This window comes from Bos javanicus, chromosome 3 (genome assembly GCF_032452875.1).
Source record: "Bos javanicus breed banteng chromosome 3, ARS-OSU_banteng_1.0, whole genome shotgun sequence".
NCBI lineage: Eukaryota > Metazoa > Chordata > Mammalia > Artiodactyla > Bovidae > Bos > Bos javanicus.
The window spans coordinates 99,181,123-99,201,266 of NC_083870.1; the positions used below are offsets into that span (position 1 = coordinate 99,181,123).

General features: G+C 39.2%; 1 protein-coding gene across 4 annotated transcripts in view; it reads left to right on the forward strand.

Moving 5' to 3' along the window:
• Positions 1-5,742: 5,742 nt before the first annotated feature.
• Positions 5,743-20,144, forward strand: part of STIL (STIL centriolar assembly protein) — a 53,731-nt gene continuing 39,329 nt past the window's right edge. Inside the window, exons 1-7 of one of the 4 annotated variants that reach the window (XM_061412064.1) lie at positions 5,743-5,914; positions 9,172-9,258; positions 12,772-12,879; positions 14,918-15,030; positions 15,707-15,894; positions 16,699-16,946; positions 19,966-20,049. In XM_061412064.1, coding sequence (XP_061268048.1) covers positions 9,215-9,258; positions 12,772-12,879; positions 14,918-15,030; positions 15,707-15,894; positions 16,699-16,946; positions 19,966-20,049 — 785 coding nt within the window. In that variant the 5' untranslated portion in view covers positions 5,743-5,914; positions 9,172-9,214. The other 3 variants (XM_061412062.1, XM_061412063.1, XM_061412065.1) reach the window with 3 other exon arrangements.

Genomic DNA, 20,144 nt, shown 5'->3' on the forward strand with positions numbered 1-20,144 from the left:
TGTTATTATTACCTCTCCCAAGAGGTTTGAGTCTCAAAGAAATTCTACATAAATTGACAGATTAACAATCCTCCTTAAAAATATGATGTTCCTTAAAAGCAAAGCTGTAGTCATTTTCTAAAAGCACCAGTCCAGCTTAGCTTAGAAGTGTAAATAGAGACAGGGAAAGTTGGGTGTTTTGTAAATAAGGGCAGAACTGGTAACTGATTCCAGCTTCCCTGTTCCTGGTGATAACAATAGCTCTTTAATTCCCATGACGAGCCTGTTAGCAGGCACATCAGGGTTTATAACACTGAACATTTACCAGGTCTAATCTTAAAGACCATGTCATATGTTCAGGGACTGTAAGGGAATAGGAAAAATGAAAACAATTGTTATGTTAGAATGTAGAACTTTGGATTAATTTTTCCCTTTACATTTTTTTTTTTAATTTATAGTGTTGTTTGTGCAACAACTTTAAAAAACACATTTTTAAAAAAGCATGACATACTGGAAATGATTCTCTGTGAAGCAAATTAAAGCTCTTAAAATTTGAAAAATAAGACTGATAGCTTTTCTGTGTAGGGGCCAGTAGCCGTAGCAATTCCATGGTGTCCTGAAATGACATAAAACAGGTGGATCAGTGGTAAAGAATCCGCCTGCCAAGTAGGAGATACTTGTTTGATCCCTCGGTCAGGAAGATCCCTGGGAGAAGGAAATGGCAGCCTACTCCAGCATTCTTGCCTGGGGAATCCCATGGACAGAGGAGCCTGGCAGGCTACAGTCCATGGAGTTGCAAAGACTTGGACGTGACTTAGCCACTAAACAGCAGCAGCAGCCTATATAAACAAGGATCAAAGAATACCACGGTATGTATTCAGTCTATCTAATAGGCTGCAATCTAACAATAATTCATATTTGCTTTGGATAATTACCTCTTATTACACACCCCTATAAAATTGGGCTTTCCTTGTTCTTTGCTTAAGAACACATCCTTCCAATCCCCCATGCCATTTAGCACAAAGCTTAATTTGTAGTAGATCCTTGGTAGAGCATCTGTAGATTTGAGTTCACTAAGCTTATTCTCTAATTTAACAAATTACTCCTTTCATCTTTATGTATGTACAGCAATGTGTTGCTTATTTATTAACACTGTCAGTTGTTAGTACAGCTGGTACACTTAAAATATATAGGTAGTCTTTTAATTAATTTTCACACTATTATGATTTAACTCTTTTTTATGATGATGTACAATATGCAAAAAAGGAAAATCAATCTTAAAGAGTTTAAATGACAGAACTGGGGCCAGATGCCCAGGGTCAATGCTTGTTACATTGTATCATATTCCAAAAAATTTTTAATACCTAAGGAATAAGCCCTTTGGATTCCTCCAGCTTGTCCTAAATAGGAAGCTGAATCATTCCAATTCAAAAATGAAGTCAGTAATTACTTGTAATTCAGTTTTAAGAATATCTACTCTATCCATCAGAGAAGGCAATGGCACTCCACTTCAGTACTCTTGCCTGGAAACTCCCATGGACAGAGGAGCCTGGTAGGCTGCAGTCCATGGGGTCGAGAAGAGTTGGACATGACTGGGCAACTTCACTTTCACTTTTCACTTTCATGCATTGGAGAAGGAAATGGCAACCCACTCCAGTGTTCTTGCCTGGAGAATCCCAGGGACAGGGGAGCCTGGTGGGCTGCCGTCTATGGGGTCACACAGAGTCGGACACGACTGAAGCAACTTAGCAGCAGCAGCAGCAGCAGCAGCACTCTAGCCATAGCATTTTTTTTTAATCCATAGCATTGAATGTATATCCTGCTTAGAAGTCCAGTGGTAATAAAATGTTTAATTGAAGTCTGAGTTATTATATCATGAGAAATGCTGGGCTGGAAGAAGCACAAGCTGGAATCAAGATTGCCAGGAGAAATATCAATAACCTCAGATACGGAGATGACACCACCCTTATGGCGGAAAGTGAAGAGGAACTAAAAAGCCTCTTGATGAAAGTGAAAGAGGAGAGTGAAAAAGTTGGCTTAAAACTCAACATTCAGAAAACAAAGATCGTGGCATCTGGTCCCATCACTTCATGGGAAATAGATGGGGAAACAGTGGAAACAGTGTCAGACTTTGTTTTTTTGGGCTCCAAAATCACTGCAGATGGTGACTGCAGCCATGAAATTAAAAGACGCTTAGTCCTTGGAAGGAAAGTTATGACCAACCTAATTAGCATATTCAAAAGCAGAGACATTACTTTGCCAACAAAGGTCCGTCTAGTCAAGGCTATGGTTTTTCCAGTGGTCACGTATGGATGTGAGTTGGACTGTGAAGAAGGCTGAGCACTGAAGAATTGATGCTTTTGAACTGTGGTGTTGGAGAAGACTCTTGAGAGTCCCTTGGACTGCAAGGAGATCCAATCAGTCCATTCTGAAGGAGATCAGCCCTGGGATTTCTTTGGAAGGAATGATGCTAAAGCTGAAACTCCAGTACTTTGGCCACCTCATGCGAAGAGTTGACTCATTGGAAAAGACTCTGATGCTGGAAGGGATTAGGGGCAGGAGGAGAAGGGTACGACAGAGGATGAGATGGCTGGATGGCATCACTGACTCGATGGATGTGAGTCTGGGTGAACTCCAGGAGTTGGTGATAGACAGGGAGGCCTGGCGTGCTGCAATTCATGGGGTTGCAAAGAGTCAGACACGACTGAGTGACTGAACTGAACTGAACTGAGTTATTATTAAGCATATAAGAAGGCATTTATTTATTGCTGTTGTTCAAAAAATTAGCATATACTTCAATTCTCCTCTTGCCCATTCCTTTCTTAGTTTTTTTTTTTTTTTTGATAGGTAAGAAGTGGATTTGTTTAGAGAGAAACACACTCCACAGAATGTGGGCCATCACAGAGGGCGAGTGTGGCAGCCCCTTTCTTCTTTTTAAACAGACTTTATTTCTAAGAACAGTTTTAGATTAACAGGAAACTTGAGAATATAGTACAGATTCTCATTACCCACCCTGAGAGTCCCCTGTTATTAACAGGTCATATTTAGTATGGTACATGTGTTACAGTTACCTATCCAATATTGGTCACTATTATTACTTAAGGTCCAGAATTTATTTACATTTTCTTAGTTTTCAACCTGGTCTGCTTTTTCTCTTTCATGATTCCAGTCTTGATACCACATTACATTTAGTTATCTCTTTAGGCTCCTCTTAGTTAGTTTCTCAGACTTTCCTTGTTTTGATAACCTTGAGTTTTGAGAAGTACAGGTCAGACATTTATTAGGGTTCCTCACTGTTGAAATTTGTATGATGTTTTTCTCAAGATAAGTTTGGATTTATAGGTTATTGGAAGGAAGACCACACAGGTAAAGTGCCATTTTCATCATACCATATCAAGTATATACAATATCAGCATGACTATTAATATTGACCTTGATCTCATGGCTGAAATACTAATGGTCAGGTTTCTCCACTGTTAAGTTACTCTTTCCTCCACTCCTTAACATACTGTCCACTTTGGAAAGATGTCACTATGTCCAGCCTACACCTAAGGAATAGGGAGTTGTGTGTTATGCTTGCCCCTTCCTTTTTGTTTAATTCATATCATCTTACGTTTCTCTTTCAGATATTTTAAAGTAGTTCTTAAAAAAAAACCATAAATCATAAGGAGCCCACACAAAGTTATTTTTTACATCCTAAGTTCAATCTCTAATCAAATTTTGAATCTGCCTTCAAAATATATGCAGAATCCAGTAACCTCTCACCACCTCCATTGCCACCATTCCAGTTCAAGCTGTCAATCTCTCCTTTATGTCATTGCAGCAGCTAACTAGTCTCCTTGCTTCTGCCTTTGCCCCCTACAGTTTATTCTCTATGTGGCAACCATCAGTTCAGTTCAGTTCAGTCGCTCAGTCGTGTCCGACTCTTTGCAACCCCATGAATCCCAGCGCGCCAGGCCTCCCTGTCCATCACCAACTCCCGGAGTTCACCCAGACTCACACCCATCGAGTCAGTGATGCCATCCAGCCATTTCATCCTCTTTCGTCCCCTTCCATAGTGATGCTTTTAAAACCTAAAATCAGATCTTGACAGTCCCCTATTTCAAATCTTCCTTTGGCTTCCTGTAGAACTCAAGACTGTAGCTAAGTCCTTGAAATGCCCCATGATCTACCAACACCTCCTGTCCTTCAACTGTTGATAGTCTTCTAACCCATTTTGCTCAGCACAGACTGGTCTCCTGCCCTTCCTTGAAGATGTCAGAAAATGCTCACCCCAGGGCCTTTGCACTTAATGTAAACCATGGCAGCCATCAAAGTGTGTCACTTGGATCTATCTCTAGAAAGAACATGACAATTAGCAGCAAACAATACACTTGGCTGGCAGCCTCTTGTTGTGGTCTTCCAGATCTGCCTTAACGATGGTGCTTGCTCTTTATGGTAAGTTCCAGGCAATGACTGGGCACAGCAAGGGTTCTGGTCATTTCTGCCTAATGTGGGATTCCTCTCATGGGCAATCTTTGCTCTAGAGTTCTCCACTGGGTCATCCAAGGCTTTGTCAGACATGCATCACTGTCTGAGGCTCTTCCTGCTCATACACCAGATCTGAGGAACTCATCAGCATTTCTCTTAAAATGTGTTCCCTAGATTCTAGGAATTTTTCCAGGAAAGCAGAGATTGACACTGGAGCACATATTTCTTGGCTTGTTTGATACATTTTTCAAGATAGTGTTTTCACTCTCTCAAAAGGGTGGATGCACAGTCGTACAAAACAGCCTACAAGTGCAGTTCAGACATTAAGACACTCCCACATTGCTCAGGAAACTAACAAAAGTCTAGAGAAATGTAAGTGACATTTCACATCTGGACTCTGCGCTATCTACCTGTGTGATCTTCTACATGTCCTCCCTTGTTAAATAGGGACAGTAATACCTACTGCTGCTATTCAGACAATCGATTAAGATAATGGCGGTGAAGGCGCGATTATCAACACTTGTGAAGATAACTATAAATCATCACACTAATACTAATATCATATGTCATATATACAATACCAATACCATACCTAATACCAATATTCATTATGGAGGGTGGTGGTTTAGTCACTTGTGTCCAACTCTTGCAACCCTATGGACTGTGGACTGCCAGGCTCCTCTGTCCATGGGATTTCCCAGGCAAGACTACTGGAGTGGGTGGCCATTTCCTTCTTCAGGGGATCTTCCCAACCCAGGGACTCCTGCATTGCTGACACATTCCTTACCAACTGAGCCATCAGAGAAGCCCATTCATTGTGAAGGTAAGTATAAATAGCTTACAAATGGCCACGTTCTTTTCGGTTCAAACAGGAAGGAATTAAAATCTTTTATGTTGAGAGGCGAGTATGATTCTTAGGAAAGAAATTGGAAGAAGTCGGAACTTCCCCTCTTTTTGTGCATTTAATCAAGGCGTTTGGTTCGCTTCTAGCCGCCGAGAGTGAACCAGAGAAGCCAGTACTTCCGGCTTCCTCTGCCATCTCATCCGCCCGGCGGGGCTTTTTCATTGCGCGTGCGCAAGTCCCGCCCCACCCCGGAACTTAACCGTTGACGAAATTGAAGTGTTTAAATCCTCCGGAATCTGATCCAGGAGCGCGGGTGGCGCTCTTCTTTCTCCATGGAGGTTTAGGATTGGTCGGCGTCGGACCGGTGCAGGGCGCTGATTGGCTGTTGCACCATAGCGTCGCGGAGACCGGGAGTGTCAAGTCCGGCACCGCCCCTTCTCCCTGATGGGTTGGGCTTCCGACCAGTCAGCAGGCGTGGCGCGGGCTTCGGTTTCGCGAGCTTGTATTTGCCGCCCCGGTTCCCGCGACCCTCAACGTCCCAGAGGCGGGGCGAGTTGGCAGAGGTTCTCCTTGGACTCTGTTCCGGCCCAGCAAACAAACCTCAACTCGGCGGAGATTGCGGTGAGTATTTTTGTGCTTCAGTTCCCCCGGTGGCCTCTGCGAGCCTGGGGGACGAGGGTGGGCAACCCTCTGCTGCCTGTTTTGGGTTCAGCGGACTAGGAGCCTGGACTAATGACGCAAAGGGAATCGGGACGATGAATTCCTTGGGAATCATTTGTACTTAGGTATGTGAACAAAGTTTTCAATCGATAACATGCTATCATATTAAGTTTTTACTGTAAAAATGTCTGGACGGAAGCCCAGTATGCTCGGACAGCTACATAGTAATGAGTGATAGTTGCTCAATCTTGCCTGACTCTTTGCAACCCCATGGACTGTAGCCTGCCAGGCTCCTCTGTCCATGGAATTCTCCAGGCAAGATTGCTGGAGTGGGTTGCCATTTCCTTCTCCAGCTACATAGTAAGGGATCGGTTAACGTTTAAAGTTCGTGGTCGGCTGGAAGTGATTTATAAATAACAAAGCGTGAAAATGCTGTGGGTGTGAACACAGTCGGTAGTAACACCACCATGGTATCTAGGAGACGGTTTCACAGAGGAGTTGATATTCGGATTGGATTGTGAAGGATGATGAGAGTTTACCAGGGCCTTCCAAATAAAAGGGACAGTAGGTGTGCGTGGATACTGCCAGTATCCACTGAATGTGATGTAGGAGTGAAGGGATGTGTGGGATAATAGGATGGGGCCAGGTTCTGAAAGTCCTTTATTCTGCAGAAGAGCCGGAGCTTCCCTGGTGGCTCAGACTGTAAAAAGTCTGCCTGCTAATCAGGAGACCTGGTTCAACCCCAGGGTCAAGGAGGATCCCCTGGAGAAGGGAATGGCAACCCATTCCAGTGTTCTTGCCTGAAGAATTCCATGGACAAAAGAGCCTGGCGGGCTAGTCCATGGGGGTCACAGAGTCGGACACGACTGAGTAATTGGATGGACATTGAAAGAAGACGTAAAGAAAGCTGAATGCTGAAGAATTGATGCTTTTGAATTGTGGTGTTGGAGAAAACTCTTTGAGAGTCCCTTGGACTGTAAGGAGATCCAGCCAGTCCATCCTAAAGGAAATCAGTCCTGAATATTCATTGGAAGGACTGATGTTGAAGCTGAAACTCCAATATTTTGGCCACCTGATGTGAAGAGCTGACTCATTTGAAAAAACCCTGATGCTGAGAAAGATTGAGGGCAGGAGGAGAAGGGGAAGACAGAGGATGAGATGGTTGGATGGCATCACCGACTCAATGGACATGGGTTTGGGTGAACTCCGGGAGTTGGTGATGGACAGGGAGGCCTGGCGTGCTGCAGTTCATGGGGTTGCACAGAGTTGGACAGACTGAGTGATTGAACTGAACTGAATTGAAAGAAGAGCCATCAACTCTTTAAGCCAGAGAATAACTTGGTCAGATTTATATAGCAATAATTCCCTGGTGGCTCAAATGGTAAAGAATCTGCCAGCAGTGCAGGAGATCCAGGTTCCATCCCTGGGTCGGGAATGGCTACCCACTCCAGTTTTCTTGCCCGGAGAATTCCATAGACAGAGGAGCCTGGCTGGCTACAGTCCTTAGGGTCACAAAGAGTTGGACACGACTAAGCAACTAATGCTTTTCAACCCTTTTTGACTGAGCACAAAGAGAGCCCTTCTGGTAGCACTGTGGAGACTTTTCAGTAAATCTGGTGAGAGCTAATAAAGTCAGGAACTGAGGCAGTGGAGATGGACAGTTTATATTGGGGAAGAGGGAGAAAGGAGAGATAAGGATGACTTGATGGTTTCCATTTGATACACAACTATGCCATTATCCAGGGAGAATATGTTTTGCTAGGTATAAGTGTTACATAATATTACTTTCACTACATTAGCTTTAATTGCTTGTGTGTTACTATCAATTAACTGTCTCCTATGGGTTTTTTTTGAAATGAGAAATAATAGGTCAACATTTTTGATTTATCTTAATGCATAAAGGAAGAAGAGACAGATAAGGAGTTTTAAGACTCTTGTTTAATAAAGAAAAACGGCACTTTATTACTTCTGAAAGTTACAACTATCAATCTGAATATTGTTGTCCATGACAACCAAGTAGCATAGAAGGACTTTAAAGTTTAAAACATGCATTCCATAGAAGCTGCATGAAGTCCAGATACCTCTAAGAGGGACATTTTATCAACCTTACAAGGGTACTTTAAATAGGATTTGGTTTTTGTAAATATTTCCAGATTCTGACTTTAACTAAAAAATTTTTCTGAATGACTTCTGCACCAGAATGAATAACTCTCTCCTTCCTTACCTTGCTTTTAAACAATTCTTTTTTGTTAGGATTGAAGTAGAATACACAGGGCCTAAAGATTCTAACTCTAAGATTTGATAAAAGAACATAGCAAATAATGAGATGTAAAGAAAGGACTTCGGGTTCTGTGTTTTGCTTTTATAATATTTAGATGTCGATATCCAATGGGTAGGACTTCCCAGCGGCTCAGTGGTAAAGAATCTGCCTGCAATGCAGGAGACCTAGGGTTTGATTCCTGAGTGGGGAAGATCCCCTGGAGAAGGAAATGGGGACCCACTCCAGTGTTCTTGCCTGGGAAATCTCATGGACAGAGGAGGCTTGTGGGCTAGAGTCTACAGGGTTGCAGAGTCAGACTTGACTTAGTGACTAAACAGCAGCAAGAATCCAGTAGGCAATTAGAAATACAGACGTGAAACTTGGAAGAGAGGCAGACACTGAGAGTTTGGTATGTTTGCTTCGGAAGCAATGGGAGTGGATGAGATTGCCCAGAGAATGTATGAGGAGCCAAGAAAAGACCACTGACTTGGCACTAATACAGGTTAGTTTGTGGGTATGCAGTATTTGTCTCCTATCTCCACAAGCTTGAAAATTTGTTGACTTTATTATAGACCAAATAAATATCTAGCCCAAATTGTTCCTATTTGCTGTTTTGTGGTTTTCTGACTATTATGAAGCTTTTGGTTAAAGTCTCATGTATTAAATACTACCTGCCCTACCCAGCTCACTAAATTAATACAAGGATCTTGGTGCAGAATCTTAATAAATAGATAGTTGGTGGGATTTGCTGCCTAGAATAAATATTAACATTAATTTATAGGCCAAATACTACAAAGTAGTGATCCGAATTCATAAGCACTTTATCTTATTCATCTATGGATGAAGACACTTCATATAAGTAACCTAATTTTGTCTGTTATTTTGCTAATATGTGGTTAAATCATGTTTCTTTTTATTTTTTTGTCACTCATTAGTAATATTCTCTTTATTTCTTTAGGTTCCTGAGCATGTGAAATTGAATAAATCATTCACCAACTATCATGGAGTCTACATATCCTCTTGCAGGGCCCCAGATGAATACCAGGTATAGAAATATTTTTACAGAATGTGCTTTTCACAGTTACTCACATAATTTGGGTTGGAAGAGAGGAGAAAAAAGTAATCTTTAGAATCAGGAAAATCTGGGTCCATATCCCAGCTTTACCATTTATTAGGTGGGTGACCATGATCAAGTTATTTAACTTCTCTAAGCTTCAATTTCCTCATCTGTAAATTGGGGACAGTAATCTCTATCAGAAGGTTATTGTGAAGGGTTAAATAAGACTACTAAACTAAAGGGTCTGGGACATTGTAGACATTCAGTAAATCTTAGTCTCATTTCCTCCTTTCCTTATTTTAGTTTCACAGACGGTCTTTGTATTGATGAAAAATAGTACCTGAACTTTTGAGGCTAAAGATCACATACATATTTATTTACATCCTAGACAAATGGGAAAACGGTTGAGTTCCTTCCCTCTTATAAACTCTAATTATTTGATCGGAAAAATTTCACACTGAATGTACCTAAGCCTTTTCCCACTCAGTGTGGTGTGAGGAGGAGGAGCTTGCCACCTGTCTCCTAATTTTCTCAGTCTGTCACTACTTTGAGGAGCAGACAAAATGGCTTGAGTTATTTGGCTCTTTGGATCATTTATTGTTCTTTTTTCCCCCTTGAGAAGAACAATTATTGCTGACATGTAAATTTCTTTTCTTCTAAACTAGAATTGCATCCATGAGTTACCTTTATTCTCTGTGTTATTTTTCTTTGTGCCAGATGTTCTTGATGAAGACAATGGGAAACATGACCCAAAGAGGCTATCATATTCTTTTGCTTAATTTTGGCCCTTCTGTTCTCTCCTGTTGCTACCTCTTACTCTTTGAAACTTTATCAGCCTTTGTTCTTCTCTTTAATTTTATTATTGGGTCAAATCCATTCCTTACATTCTAGGGAAAATAATTCATTTATTGAACTCTGGTTTTCAGTAATCTTTGGGCTTTTAGGGCAGCAGTTTTGAATTATTTTTGTTTACAAACCCCTTTGAATGTCTAATAGCCATGAATTTCATTCCCTAAGGAAAAGTACTTTTATACATACATGCAGAACTTTGCACCCAATTTCAAGGTGTTTTTATCTTTCTTGCCTCTCAAGTCTGTCTCCCTGTATACTTTAGATTAAGGAAAAAATTAATAACAACCAGGTTCTGTGCTAATAGGCACTTTGCATACATTATTTTTATTTAATCCTCACAACAAACCCATGAGGAATGAGTACTATTATTATCCCCCTCTTTTTTTTTTTTTTTCAATGAAGAAACTAGCATAGAGATCTTAACCAACCCAAAGTTATACAGTTGGTAACTGTTATAGCCAGTATTTACAGCTGAAATGATTTCTACTGTGCACTATAAGGAAGTAAACCTGAAGTAGTGCAGGTTGGATTTTAAACCTGCACTACTGCTTACAGTGAAAAGAAATGGACTACTTACAACAAAAAGAAATAGCTAACCTTGAGCACTTACTGTAAGCCAGGATTTTTTCTGAGCATTTTATATATATTGACTCATTTAATAAGTATTCACTATAACTCTCCCAGGAGATACTGATATTATTTTGTTTAACAGTTGAAGAAACTCAGGCACAGAGACATTGATTGGATCATGGTCACAGAGCCAGCAAATTTTGAAGCCAGGTTCGAAAATCAAAGACCTAAGCAGCTGATAGCCAGGCTTTGCTTTTAACCCTTAAATCATTCTTCCTCTCTCCAACTGGTAAATAATAAATATATTAGATGTAGAGACATAGATAAATTGACAGTTTGTCACTTAACTACCTTTGTGACTTTGAACAAATTTCTTTTTTTTTTTTTAAATATTTATTCATTTATTTGGCTGCACCAGGTCTTAGTTGCAGCATATGGGATCTAGTTCCCTGACCAGGGATTGAACCTGGGCCTCTGCATTGGGAGCTGAGAGTCTTAACCACTGGACCAGCAGGGAAGTCCCTAAACAAATTTCTTAATTTCAGATTGTGTCTTTATTTCAAATAAAGAGAGATTAAAAATCCTTATAAAGATTTGCAAGCACATAGCTAAGATCGATGGCATCCCACTCCAGTACTCTTGCCTGGAAAATCCCATAGACGGAGGAGCCTGATAGGCTGCAGTCCATGAGATCACTAAGAGTCAGACACGACTGAGCGACTTCACTTTGACTTTTCACTTTCATGCATTGCAGAAGGAAATGGCAACCCACTCCAGTGTTTTTGCCTGGAGAATCCCAGGGACGGGGGAGCCTGGTGGGCTGCCGTCTATGGGGTCGCACAGAGTTGGACACGACTGAAGTGACTTAGCAGCAGCTAAGATCGTGGTAGAGCTAGACTGAACCATGGTCTAAAGCATTACATCATTCAGTTTCTAGTAGTACAAGCTCTGAAATCAGCTACACTTAGATACACATTCCAGCTCTGCTACTTAGTTGTTGTATCAAGTTGCAGAAGTTGGAGTTTGTTATCTCTAAAGTGGACAATAAAGTGTCTGAGAAAGTTTTAGTGAGAAATATTGTACATGTAAAGTGCCTAGTAGGATGCCTGGTACATAGCAGATGATCTGTGGATCTGTGATGATCTATGGATCATCATAGTAGATGACTGGGGCCAGTATTTTAGTTGGTGAGTTTTATCAGGTGATACATGAAAGTAAGATCTAGAACAAGATATTCTTAGTGTGTGATATGATAAATAGTTTTTCAATTCAACTATTTAATAGTCTACCACCATGCAAATGCACTTTTGTAGGTAGCTCACTGTCAGAGCTTTCTTGCTTTAATTACATGTGACTTTAGCTGATATTTTCTCCTAGTGCTTTCTTTGCATTATTTTTCTTATTGTAGTTTTCTCAAATTACTCACTTATACAAAATAAAAACTCTGTGATGGTACTCCATATGATTTAACATTGCTTTATGTTGCTTGCATGATCTTTGTTGAGGAATTATTGATGTTTTTCTGATGCTTCGGTAATTAAACATATGTGTGGGACTTCCCTGGAAGTCCAGTGGTTGAGACTCCGCTGTAGGAGGCACAGGTTCAATCACTGGTCAGGGAACTAAGATCACGCATGCCATGTGATGCTGCAAAAAGAAAAGACCTCATGTGACAGGGCCTAAAATACCAAGTTTGAAAGCCCTGAAAAGGTTTTGTGTTTTTCATAATTTTTTAAGTGTTACCCTGAAATTAGTTGAGAAAGACAGATATTAATTTAAAATTTAAATTCACAGTTTATATTCATTTTCTGTTACTTAAAGAAGATTTTATAGAATTTATACTCAGTTCTTTTTTAAAAGGCTCATGTGTATATAAATGTATATGTGAATAGGAAAAAAAGGACATAACTTTTGAGTGTTTATTCACTTGATAGTAGAGTTAGAAGAGATTTTTCTTTTACTTTTTAAAAATGTTTTTCAAATCTTCTAAAGTTACAAAAGTAATCAGAAAAGCCCTGTTATTTAAACTGTTTCTTGTAAGATTTGTCTGTTTCTCATTGTGCTTTGGTTTTTTTTAAGGTTTTCTTCAAGCAGGATGGTGCCTTTCTATTTTCCTCCATCAAAATGTGCACTTTGGAACCCAGTGCCAATTGGAGATTTCATCTACTTACATCTCCGTTACTACAGGTATAAGATGCTTCTATTTTCAAATTAAACCAGTATAAACAGGAATCTAAAGAATATGTAAGGCAGTGGTTACTATGAATAATTATTTTTTTAACGTTTCCATCTAGGCTCCCCTGAGGCAAAATATTCTTTCTACTTCTTCTTAAACCTGTTCCTTATGATTTTGAGAAGTAGTCCTAATTTCACAGTTAAAATATTCTGTAAATCTAAGGTACTAAGTATTATAGGACTTCAAGAAGCAAAATATAATAAAAACTGAGTTTTTCATCATACTTCAGCATGGTATTTGAATAACATTGAGAAAATTGAACTGATTTTGAGTGGATAGACCATTTAAAAGGAATGTAAAATATTAGAGTTATGACCAGGATTGTGAAAGAAAGACATAGAAGCTTAGGCTTCAAGTAATAGAAAATAGAGATCCATTGAAATATTGTATATAAGAGAGTTACTTGTTAAAAGCAGAGTTCTAAGAAGGATAGATCATAGTGGGGAGAGCTTAGAGTCAGCCCTAAGCGGGAGATGCTTTTCTGTAATCTAAGTGATAGATTTATACCATAGTGATTTAAGGTGTTAAACTAGAGCCAGACTTCTGGAGGGTCAGATCCTGATTTACCCTTTCTTATTAAGTGACCTCAGTAAAGTAGCCAAGGATCAGTTTCCTTATTTATAAAATGGGGGGCTTCCCTGGTAGCTCAGTGGATAGGCATCTGCCTGCCAATGCAGGGGACAGGGTTCGATCCCTGATCCGGGAAGATTCGATATGCCATGGAACAACTAAGCCTGTGCGCCACAACCACTGAACCCAGGCTCTAGGGCCCGCAAGTCTGTGTGCTGCAGCAACTGCAGCCCGCATGCCTGGAGCCTGTGCTCTGCGACAAAGAGAAGCTGCCGCAGCGAGAAGCCCAGGTACTCCAAGCAGAGTGGTCTCTGCTCACCACAACTAGAGAAAGCCAGTGCAAAAAACAACAAAAACCATTGCAGCCAAAACTAAACTAAAATAAAATGGGACTGTGACACTTGTTTCACAGTACTCTTATAAGTATTAAATGAGACAGGTTTTAAAGCAGCAGTTGGCACAATGCTTGGGCATAAGAGGTAGTCAATAAATGTTAGGTATTATAAGGGTTTAGAGCAGTGTAGCAGCATTGAGACCAAGAGGAAAGGATGAAACAAGGTGTTTTGAAGAAACGTTTTATAGCATTTGGTGATCAACTGAATAGAGGAACTAAAGGAAATTACATGTCAAAAAGTTTTTAAGTTTTAAACTAGTTGGCAGAGAAGGGTGATATCATTGAATATGTAAGGCAATGATTACTATAAATAATTTTTTAAACAATATCTTGTGGAAGTTCCGTTAAATATTTGTTAGACCTGTTGATTCTTTTCTACATGTCTCTTAACCTATGTTTTCTATTGCTATCTTTCTGTGCTACATTTTGGGTATTTCTTTTGTTCTTCAGCTCTCCTAATTTACTCTTTAGATGTGCTACTTATTAGTTGCCGTCTAACCTGTTCATTTAGGTTTTTAAATGTATATACTATACATGCCGAAGGTAATATATAATATATATACATAGTTTATAGAATAATAAATTTGGTCTTTTTTAATAGCATCTTGTTCCTTGTTCATATTTTAGAGTCCTTTTGATATTTAAGCATGTGAATTGTATTTACATTTTGTATTCAGCAATGCTGGTAACTGAAGTTCATAGATAATATGTAAACAAATGGATGTGACTATTTCAATCAAAGTTTATTTACAAAAATAGGAGACCTCATAGTTTCTTGATCTCTGCTGTGGTTCATAAAATTAAGCAAATGCCTCAAGAATAACTGTAACCTCAGTGTCTGCTTATTGCAGTTTTGCTTTCCAGGCAGCCCTCCTTATACCTTGCCTTTGACCCTAGGATTTCCCAGCAGTGATCTTTCTGTACATTTTAAAAGATATATATAGTACCTTAGGCAACATTTCACTACAGAAGGATTTTTTAGGTGTCAGATCCATCACATTCATAAAAGGCTTGTTATTTTTCAGAAATCCAAGGCTTGTGGTAACTGAAAAGACCATTCGACTTGCTTGTCGTCATGCTAAACAGAATAAAAACAACTTGCCATGCTTTTTACTTGGTTCTCTCACGGTAGATGAAGGTAACATACTTTGAAAAATTATTTTTATGACTATAATAGACTCTGTGTTTACTGCTTCAGCCAATTATTGTAATATACTTTGACCATTTTTTCTTTTTTTGCTGTATACCAATGTTAGGAAGATGAGTTAAAGTTGACACTCTTATCATAGATGTTGCAGTCTGGTCATGTTGATGAATATATATGCAAGTTATTTTTTTTAAATGCAAGTTTACGTATATATATGTATGGCTGAGTCCCTATGCTATTCACCTGAAACTATCATATTACTTGTTAATCGGCTATACCACAATACAAAATAAAAAGTTAAAAAAAAATTTTTTTTTTTAATTTAAAATGAGAGTTTAATGTACTGTTAGTATGAACAAAATGCTTTCCTATAATCTGGGCTTGCTTGGTTGATTTCACATTTCATAATTGGCGTTCTAAATAATAACTGCTGGGCTTCCCTAGTGGCTCAGTGGTAAAGAACCCACCTGCCAATGCAGGAGACATGGGTTCAGTCCTTGGGTCAGGAAAATGCCCTGGAGGAGGAAATGGCAACCCACGCCAGTATTCTTGCCTGGGAAATCCCATGAACTCTAGCAGGCTACAGTTCATGGGGTCACAAAGAGTCAGACGCGACTTAGTGACTGAGCATGCATGCACACATAATAACTGCTGTTTTGTTCTACAGATGAAGAAAGTATGACATTGACAGTAGATCGTTTTGATCCTGGTCGAGAGGTACCTGAATTATTGGAAAGAATCCCTACTGCTTCTCTTCCTGGGGACTTTGTAATCCCATGCAAAATTCATACTCAAGGACTTTGTTCAAGAGAAATAATAACTCATAATGCAGATGACTTTAATTCATCTTTCAAGGTAAGATTTGTTGATAATGTGATTATTCCTAATTCAGCAAAGAATCAAATTATGTGTACTGTGTTGTATTTTAATAAACCCATATTTAATAGATATTCATAAAAATTTCTGACTAAATGATTGTTGACCTAAAGTGCAATTAACTGTAGTTTCTGAGGATGGAAATTGTAGGTGGATAACATGGGTAGCATTCTGGCAGAGGAAGCAACATGACTAAGATAGCAAAGTACAAGGGTAACATTGAGGGTGGAGATTTTTGCTGGTTTTGTGGGCAGTCAGACCAGAACTAGTGTGTCTAGATCAGAGAGAGCCCTGTCTGCCAAGCTAAGGAATTTTAACTTTGTCTAATGGGCTGTGTTTTTCATTGACAATTTCTGAAAAGGAAATACTGTTAAATCAAGGATGATTAATGTGATAGGGCAGGCTGAATAGACTCAGACTTGCAATAGTCAGGGATGTATTTGCCAATAGTAGAGTGGTGGCAGTGAGACCAGAAAGGACAGTGTACATGAGCAACTACAGAGGAAGAACTAACTTGACCATATGGGGTAATAAGAACATAATCAAAGAGGAATGGGACTTCTTTATATAGATGGAGTATAGAAAATCTTGTACAGTATAGTAAATCTTATTTGATTTAACATCATTTTTCATGTAACCTTCTGGTTACATGGAAGAAATAAGAGAATTGAAATATTGCAAATCAGAAATTTTTTTGTTAATGCAAGATATATGAAACAAATACTTTAGAGATGTATACAGATTTCAAAATTTTAAAATAATCGTGTGATGTTGATTCCTCAGGCTCTGCAGCATCATGTGTGTAGCAAAGAGCCCTTGGACTGTGGAAAACTACTTGCCCTGAGAGCTCATATCACTTCCAAGGAGAGTTTGGACACTGTGGATTTCGACTTGGATTGGGCAGCAGTAACTCTAGCAAACACCTTTAAGTGCACACCTGTGAAACCCATCTCCATCATTCCAACAGCTCTAGCAAGAAATTTGAGCAGTAATCTGAATATTTCTCAAGTTCAAGGTACCTATAAATATGGGTAAGTAAAAGACATATTCATCCAGAATTTTAAATATTGGTCACATTAGTATATTTGCATGTTATTCATGTAATATGAAATAATTGTTCAGTCACTTTACATGCCTGATATGTGATGGCTAGAGAAATAACCAAGGAAGGTGATACAGTGGTTATTTTTTTTTTAATTGCTAATTTTTTTTGCTTGTTTATTTGGCTACACCGGGTGGTAGTTTTGGCATATGGGACCTCCGATCTTTGTTTCGGGAGGAAGGATCTTTAGTTGAGTCATGCGAACTCTTAGTTGCAGTTTGTGGGATCTAGTTCCCTGAGAAGGGATCAAACCCAGGCTCCCTGCATTGGAAGTTTAGAGTCTTAGCTTCTAGACCACCAGGGAAGTCCCTAAAATTGTTAATTTTTGCTGAATTAATTATTTTTCTGATAATGAGCCGAATGGAGGCTAGAGAATTATTTGTAATATGCAGTTTTACTTGTGGATAATGAGCACAGCAGATAAAGGAGATAATTAAATTAAAATGTTACATACTCTTGCCTACTAAATTGTCAACCACTTGAGGGTGGAGTTTCCTCACATTGCTGCAGCAGCATCCTCTCCAGCCTCCTATCCGCCACTCTTGGTTTCTTAGGAAATGCATGCCAAATTGCTTGCTTTCTGGTCCTCAGCAGGGCTGCTTCCCTGAATCCTCATCCACTTTCTTTAACCATTGTCTGCTGACCTAGGTCAGACAATGTAAGCACCCACTGCTTTAAAGTCTAAGTAATTCCTTTCTGGCTTCCTTTCCTACTGACTCCACCCTAGTTCCTGTTAGGTCTCCAGAGCTGAAACTGTTCGGCAAGGTAAACTCAACTCCAAGTCTTGTCTACCAAAATGCCTCTTCAAAAAAAGATAAGAAAAAGGTTTTTCTTCTCTGAGTGTCCCTGAAATAGCAAGAAAATGCCTACATACTGATCAGAGCACCTTTCTGGTTGTAGTGGCACAAAGGAAAAAGTGTTCCAAAATGATGGGATGGTCAAAAGACAAAGTGATTTTTAAGTGTTTGAACTAAATTGAACATTTAAATTCTCTTGGAGGAATAAAGTACTTCTCAATGGGGACACAGAAATGTGTGTTAAAATTAACCAAAAAATTAGTTTATTTTCTTTAATATCTGTGTCCATCTAGTAGTGAAGCAGAAATTTATCAGGTTGTCAAGGCAGAAGAGCTCTCAAAGCAGGTGTAAGTGTCATTTTACTAATGTAAAACTCTTGCCAACTCTGGCTGAATCATCATGGTTTGATACATTCATCATCTTTGTGTTTTAAGGTTATTATAGCAATAAAACCCACTCCAGTATTCTTGCCTGGAGAACCCCAGGGACGGGGGAGCCTGGTGGGCTGCCGTCTGTGGGGTTGCACAGAGTCAGATACGACTGAAGCGACTTAGCAGCATAGCAATAAAATGTATCTTCTGTGGTATTGTCAAGACTTTACATCACAAATGGAATTGTTTTTACTTTGGTGTTTTAAAGCCATAACAGTAAAGTTAACTCTTTTTTTTTTTTTTTAATTTTATTTTATTTTTAAACTTTACAATATTGTATTAGTTTTGCCAAATATCGAAATGAATCCGCCACAGGTATACCTGTGTTCCCCATCCTGAACCCTCCTCCCTCCTCCCTCCCCATACCCTCCCTCCGGGTCGTCCCAGTGCACCAGCCCCAAGCATCCAGTATCATGCATCGATCCTGGACTGGTGACTCGTTTCATACGTGATATTATACATGTTTCAATGCCATTCTCCCAAATCTCCCCACCCTCTCCCTCTCCCACAGAGTCCATAAGACTGGTCCATACATCAGTGTCTCTTTTGCTGTCTCGTACACAGGGTTATTGTTAGCATCTTTCTAAATTCCATATATATGCGTTAGTATACTGTATTGGTGTTTTTCTTTCTGGCTTACTTCACTCTGTATAATAGGCTCCAGTTTCATCCACCTCATTAGAACTGATTCAAATGTATTCTTTTTAATGGCTGAGTAATACTCCATTGTGTATATGTACCACAGCTTTCTTATCCATTCATCTGCTGATGGGCATCTAGGTTGCTTCCATGTCCTGGCTATTATAAACAGTGCTGCGATGAACATTGGGGTACACGTGTCTCTTTCCCTTCTGGTTTCCTCAGTGTGTATGCCCAGCAGTGGGATTGCTGGATCATAAGGCAGTTCTATTTCCAGATTCTTAAGGAATCTCCACACTGTTCTCCATAGTGGCTGTACTAGTTTGCATTCCCACCAACAGTGTAAGAGGGTTCCCTTTTCTACACACCCTCTCCAGCATTTATTGCTTGTAGACTTTTGGATCGCAGCCATTCTGACTGGCGTGAAATGGTACCTGATAAAGTTAACTCTTGACAGTTGTACTGTAGTTATCATATTCTTCAAACTTATTGTCAGTAAATAAGTACAATAATGAAGTATAAATGTAGTATAATGTCCTTTTAGGGAAAAGTGAGCTTTGGGGTTCTATCATGATTTGCAAAATTCTTTGATAGCAGTTGGAGGAATATAGTACAAGGAAGATTGAATACCGCTCACCTAATTCAGTGTCCTTCGTTGACAAGTCACATCTGTTGTAATCTTGTCAAGTCACCTGGATGCTTGATCACTTCCAGCAACAGGAAGTTCATTTCTCTCAAAGAAATCTATTTGGTTCTGAAATTGTCAGCCTTGATTTTAATACTTTTGATTTTTAAAAAGTTGACACTTTCAGAGCAAGCTTTTTCAAAAGATGTGTAATCTTCATTGACCATTTTAATAGATAGATAGAAATTTTAAGATATTAAATCTGTTCTATTTTGTCCTTGGAATTGCTGGAGTCTTTTTCTACACTTTGAACTCTTTTCTTTGTGTGTATGTGAGAGAAATTATTCATTTGAATCCTTTTCTCTGCCTGAAATATACTTCTTTAGCATTCAGATGATTCTCTTTTAGGTAAAGTACATAGTTCCAATTGTTTTTATATGAATGTCTCTTGTTTAGATATCTCACCATGGATGAGACACGCAAGCTGTTACTTTTGCTGGAATCTGATCCCAAGGTCTATTCTCTACCATTAGTGGGAATGTAAGTATTGCATTATTTATAAAAACCTTTTCAGCCATATATGTATTTAAATGTATATGATAAACATGTGAATCATTTGTACTATAAATATGTCA